Below are 6725 nucleotides of genomic sequence, written 5' to 3'. Positions count from 1 at the left end.
AATAGAGCAGAATGGTAGGTCGAAATTCATGTAACCGACTCCAATTAGTTGGAACAGACTTTGACGATGACGATCTTGAAAGAAACTACATTGAACCATAATCATCTGGATTTTCAGATTACAAAATAAATGTAGTGCTTTTGCTTGGGTTATGGATTGGTGATCGACATAAGGGTTTGGGTGTGAGAGGTCAAAGGTTCAAACCTTTGAAGCTTGTCCCCGTAGAGCCCATACAAATAGCCCCAAAAAAAGATTGCATAAATAAATTGCCGATTCACAAAGATTGCATAAATACATTGCCGATTCAAGCTGCATTATTGCTAACAACCTTAGTACGTCTCTCAAGCCATCCTAAGTTTCGGCGAGAGAGAGAGAGAGAGATACTGGCTATAAATTTGAACGTGGAATTACATTGTATAATGCACTCAAAATCAATTTGATACTTCAACCCGAATACATTGATTATACAATTGGGCATTACTTATCATAAATCTCCAAAGCAGTCGTATGCTTTTTTTCCTTTGGGGGGTGGGGAAGGGAGAGAGTAGGTTGTTTCCAAGTTTATGGGAACACTGGACTGATTAGTGATCAGAACAAGCTTCTGCCTCAAAATGTGGCATGTTGACAAAGGCAATAGATAAAGGAGCAATAGAAATTGGTAACTCCGCATCAACAAGAACACGATCCAAGTTGGGTATGTCTCCATAGTCTGTGAGCTCCAAAGGATTCCCATTAAGAAGCATAGTTCTGCTTTTAAGGTACCCATCTTTTGGTGTTAAATGGTACTCTTGCCTATGTAGTTGCTCATCTGAAGCTCTCTTCCCGATCCATGAAAAGCTTTTCTTGACTCTATCCACAAAAGATCGATCTCCTTTATCTGTCTTGACTTCCAATCTTATATCATCGTTCACTTCATTCTCTACCATGATATTGAATCTTGTAGAATTGCTCATATTGATCAAGAGAAGTGTAACCCCCATCTAACAGAAAAATAATTTTGGGTGAGTATGGTTTAAGGAGATCGAGAAGGAATGTGATTGAACTTAGCGACTTCTTTTTTATTTAACAATAAAATTCTGCTACTTTTTTCTCATGTGATTTATTGGGTCACAATATTTTGATGAGAGAAGAAGAAATCTGATCAACTTGACTACTTTCTTTTTAATACGACTTTAATTGCACATAAAATAGAGTACTACATATGGGAGAAGGTGGGACTGAGACTTCTTACTGTCGATTTAGAACAGTGGGCATATGTTCGTAAGTACGGTGAACCATCAAATTTAGCAGCGAGCACTCCTTTTCCCATCAGTCGATGCCACAACAATGCGCTATTAGGAAGTTCAAACAATTCAAAAGATGAAAAAACCAGTTGGGTTTCTCCCTGAAAGCATGAAAACCTTGAATCTTGATTAATAACATAGAGATAAAGTATCCACTTGCCTATAGTAGTCAGGATTCGGTTCAAAAGTTGGTCTGTCTAGGAGACCATAGTTTCCACCAATCAAACTTTGCCTGCAGTAAGCCTTTGTATGGTATATAGATGACATTCCTAGCTGATCTAAGTACCTGCATTACATCAGGACACGTTCGTTTACATTTTAGAATAAGAAAGATTGTTATCTTGCAGTGAGCAATTTAGAGAAGATTATTATCTTGCTATCAATATTGGACTGTAAGAAACACAGTTTCTCAAGAGAAGTTCAGTGTGCTGTTCTACTCCTTATGTATTTTAAAAACATGTAGATGTAACAAGATATGTAGCAAGCAGGATATCTTATTTGGAATGACCCCCCAGTCTTAGAGACTCCAGTTTCTAGGTCCTCTGTTTCCAGGTTAGTATGTCCCCCCTCTCTCTCTCTCTCTCTCTCATATATTAGTTGCCATCAGAACTTCTTCCTCCCACTTTACAGATAAGTGATGCATGGTACTTAGAAATTAGGTACGGCATCAATATCTGATACTTTGGAAATATATAGAAAATTTCAGAAAATTGATGCCTTAGCGATGTTCTTAGCAATATCCAGGCCTGCACGATGGTCTAAATAGAATTCTGAAAAATAAACTTCAAGTTATAATAGGTAACCTTTTCTCTCTGCTAGGTACTCAAGGAATAAGACAGAGAAACACTTATAATGTGCTTTTAATTTCTGGCGGTGAGTAGTCATGTTATCTTGTGCTTTCCTTAAATATATATATTTATCCATTCACTATATGCATTAGGATCAAACGAATTCCATCTTAACTACTAAAATCCAAGGGGGAAAAAATTGACTTTACCAAAAAGCACCCAAGAGATGAATTATATAACATCTCACCTATTTCTTTTGATTTACTTCCATAAATCCCATCAAAGGACACATAATCATGAGTTAGAATAGTTGATATTTTAGGTTTGTTGTGATAAATTTCCCCTGAAAAAGAATTTCAAAGAGGCATTAAAAACAAAGCAATTCTCACCAGAAACTGTTCACAAAGGTGTCAGAGACATCTCGACCACCACTGTTGTAAGCACCGCCTGCTTCACCAACCCAAGGTGTTGCCCAAGGGCCAGAGTTTTTTATAGTGAGCCAAACATCTCTAAATGTCTGAGATATTTGGCTCAGGTGTGCTGGATTCAATATCTTGTTCACTAGATTGGGGTCGCTACCTGAGAGAACAATTTTAGACAAGTATTCCAGTTAATGGTCTTATGCGAATATGGAAGATAACTTGGGTTCAAGACCATTATTCAATTGGAAGGTAATTATTGCTGCAATCATAAAGTTTTGGGCTCAAATCCATCTTAGTAAATAATGTTCAACAAAAGAAAAAACAAGTAACATTCGAATGATGGAAAACCATAGTCCATTAGTGTAATCGTTGCCCAAGAAATGATAGTGTGCCAGTTGGATAGTGGGATCCAACATCAAGATCGTTTTTGTGGCCCCCCAATCTTCATCGCCATCCATCATTTCATTGAGCGGGGGTGATCCCAACAGACTATGGTTTTTCACAGCTCATCCATATACTTCCCCAAAAATGTATATGGAAGATAACCAAAACTCTTTTTTTTTCGGCAAAGTAAAAGCCAACATTTTCGCCTCCCTCACCTGGACCGAGATTATATATATGGTGAGTAATGACATTCAGGACTCCTGGACCTGACGTATGGAGAAGTTCTGTAAACCAATTAGGATAGAAGAAACCTCCTGGTGCTATTACTAATGGTCTAGACGATGAATTCTCATATAATTGATCGATTAGAGCTTTGAGGTTGATCAAGTCTTGTCCATACTGCTTTGCACTCACGCGCGCAGAAACACCAGGTCCACTCAACTCATTTCCTGTTCACCCAGCAAAAGATAGTCTAATGAACAAGAAAGCATATCCATAAGTGTATGATATTCAACCTCAAACAAAACTTTTAGGCTCAAAACGCCATACCAATGAGCTACAATGATCTCACATGCTACATAAATGCATACACACATGCATACACAGACGCACACATACATACATACACACCCACACTCACATACATACATATAGACATGCATGTGCGCATTCATACATGTGCGCATATGTAGTATAACATATAGACATAACATGCATTCATGTATACATTGAACTTGACATACATAAATATATAAGCTTGCATTTATGGGTGGATGTACTCATAGAGCGAACTTTCTAATAAGACTGCATCGATGCAGTCCCATGATTCATATATGATTGCTTAGTAATGAATGGTCCAGCATTTGAAGTCCCCACCATGCCATTTATCAGTTGCTAGCATAACAAGAACGCAAGCAATTGTGTTCCTATTGTTGGGATTATACCAACCATGCAAAGTTTAGGAAACTACACATACATATTGAATGGTACTAAAATATGGGTTAAGGTACTGGGGATTCTTGAGTGGCACCCATCTCACATAAGTACAACTTTGGAGTTCTTATAGGATCCATTATCCCGGTGCTTGTTAATCACACATGACAAACATAGATACATTCACACAGATATGTCTTTGTGAACATGCATAATAAATATGTACATACATGCAAAGAAACATGATTGAATATTGGTTTGAAGGGTTTTGAGGGCTGCTATGAGAATGTTAAGTACCGAATTCCCAAGAGTCGACTTGGTAGCCTTTGGCAATGGTGTATTTCATGAGATCACGAGCATTCGAGGAGTCCCAAGGGCCATACCACACATTCGTTGAACTATGATGCCTTCCATAGAGCGCATTCAGGCCAAAAGTTATAATTGCTCTGCAACCAGCCGACCAAATTGTTCATAATTGTTCCAAAATTCCATATTAAGGTTCTTTTGCCATTTCTTTTCATTGTATATTGATGGTTCTAAGTCAAATGTTGGATGAAGCCCCTTTGGGGTTCTTTTAGATCACTGAGGCTCATCTATTATTTGACAAGTAACCATTTTATAAGTATAGAGTAACAAATATTACTCTTTTAGGTAAATAATTCTCATGACCACAAGTTCCAAATAATTGTATCATTTCAAAGTTTTATTGTTTCTCAAAATAAATATTTATTATTTCTCCAAGAAGCTATATTCATTTCCAAATAATGAAATATAAGTTCATTTTTCACATAATGAAATACATACCCAGTCCTACTTAAGAATTCGTTGAGTTCATCCCATCTATCCATGGACAGACAACCACTAGAGAAACCAAACAAGCCATCTGACTTCCTTTCAAATGGGAGGCATGGAGATTTCAAATCTCCCACATCATACAGAACTTGATCTTGCAAAGACCCTCCAATCCTAATCCTCAGAGGATTAAAAGCTGAAATGGAATGATATAACCAATTAAAAATGTATGCTTTATGAAACACTATTAAGTAGGGTTTTGACATAAAGATCGGTTGTCTGGATCAGCCCTCCATGGCACCGATCAGGATAGGGCAACCAGATCGGCCAAAACGGCATCAAGCCGAAAATTTTAAAAATTTGGAAATAAAAAAAAAATTGCATAGATCGTCTTCCCCATCTATAACATGTTTGTTTGATGACTTGAATCATCAAACAAACATAAAAGAAAGGGAACAATGCAAATGGACCATAAGGCAGATTCCTCCCAATGAGGTATGGAATCCAATTAGGATCCACGATTTTTAAAACCCTGCATTAACAAATTACAATTTTTCCCAGAGAGAGAGAGAGTTTTATTGATTATCGTGAATATTATATAAGCCCATGTTCCTATTTTTCAGTAGAAGAGAAGGCAATATAGAATATATTTTCTAAAATATTCTTATATAAACCACCTCCATACTGATAAGACTGATGTAGCAACACTGATACTGATCAGGAAAACAGCAAAACGTAGTGTGATTAAAAAAAAAAAAAAAAGATAAGAAAAATATGCGCATACCTTTGATGGCCTTGGCAAGAAGAGAATTATTCAGGTCCTGAAAAAAACTCAGAAATTTCAGCATGCAGTGATAAAGTAAAAGCAAAATTTGAATTATCAATAATAAAAAATACCCAACTGTGTATTTGGAGAAGAAAGTGTTTCAAAAAAAAGAATAAAGGCAAAATTTTCATTATCACATTTACCCCCATAAAAGTTTTTCATTATAATTTCTAGATGGATGTAATTCCAAAAATTTAGACCATTTTTGTTGTCAATACAATGGCAGTAACGAAAAAGAAACCAAGAAAAAAAAAGAATCTAAATAAATAACTATTTTAAGAAGAAAGTGAAAATGGAAATGGAAAATTTCAAAGATATAAACAGCACAGAGTCTCAAAAAACTTTACCAGATTCAGAACAGAGGCTTGTCCCCAAGGACATTGATCATAGTTACATTTAGTTTCCGGCCACCAATCCAGAGTTGCACAGATGAAATTATCGCCATTTTTAGCAATAACCGAATCTCCCTTAACTGTAATTCCCGTTTCTACAAGTTCATGCGCTAATCTTAGAGGAACAGAATTTACAAGAAAGAGAAAAAACCAGAGCCCCATTATAAATCTCAGCTTACCAACATTAACAAACATTGATAAAACTGGGAAAACCAGCTGAATTTCAGCTAAGAATATAGAAAACCCAGAACTCAGATATTGGGTCTGGAACCTCAAATGGTTTAAGTCTCAAAACAAAAACTTTGGCCCATAAGACTCGGACTTTTCCAGACTTCAGAGCCAATAACAGACTGGCTCCCACCAAGTGAGGTATGGATCTCCAAATCAATAGACCTCTCTCTCTCCTCTCTCCTCTCTCTCTCTAAAAGAGCAAGATTTGGGACACTACTCCTACAAGAAAAGATGAGAAAGACCCATGCAGCTCTCTCTCTCCGAAAAAGAGCCACCTTTGGGCCTCTTCCTCCACTACAGAAGAAGATGAGAAAGACCCATGTCAAAAAGACAACAGAGACAGCACACTTTGTCTCTTTCTGGAATCTCTGTTAATTTTGATTCAAACTTGGTTTTTGTCCCTTAATAGGTCTTTAACAGGAGATTAGTGAGGTATTGCTTAAACCAAATTCCATGACTTTTTTTGTTGTTGGGGTTGTTGGGTTTTGATAGAATCTAACAAACCCCATTGAATGAGAAACCAGAACCATTGCTTTGCTTTGCTTCTCAAACCAGGAAGCCATCAATGAGAAAAGAATAAAAGAAAAAAAAAAAAAAAAAGGATAAAGAATAGCCACCCCATATGAAGCCTGCACTATACAAGATAATAGAAAAAATTTATGAAAAAAATAAAT

General features: G+C 36.6%; 1 protein-coding gene across 2 annotated transcripts; it reads right to left on the bottom strand.

Annotated features, from left to right (window-relative positions):
- Positions 1-237: 237 nt before the first annotated feature.
- On the bottom strand, positions 238-6284 carry LOC18427936 (heparanase-like protein 1). Of its 2 annotated transcripts, XM_011622773.3 has the most exons (10): positions 6000-6284; positions 5776-5915; positions 5387-5423; positions 4615-4798; positions 4108-4256; positions 3093-3326; positions 2461-2650; positions 1444-1569; positions 1232-1331; positions 238-980 (listed from the first exon to the last, which is right to left on the bottom strand). In XM_011622773.3, exons 1-10 carry the CDS (start codon positions 6013-6015, stop codon positions 582-584), a joined length of 1575 nt encoding a protein of 524 aa, XP_011621075.1. In that variant the 5' UTR covers positions 6016-6284; the 3' UTR covers positions 238-581. The 2 variants fall into 2 exon arrangements, with proteins under 2 accessions (XP_011621075.1, XP_006837041.2); XM_006836978.4 differs by having other exon boundaries at positions 5776-6284.
- Between the last annotated feature and the right edge of the window lie 441 nt (positions 6285-6725).

The sequence above is a fragment of the Amborella trichopoda genome, chromosome 10 (genome assembly GCF_054954075.1).
Source record: "Amborella trichopoda isolate Santa Cruz 75 chromosome 10, AtrichopodaSantaCruz75HAP2 v2.0, whole genome shotgun sequence".
Lineage (NCBI taxonomy): Eukaryota > Viridiplantae > Streptophyta > Magnoliopsida > Amborellales > Amborellaceae > Amborella > Amborella trichopoda.
The sequence above is the reverse complement of the archived record's forward strand: the minus strand, read 5'-3'. Positions and strand labels throughout refer to the sequence as shown.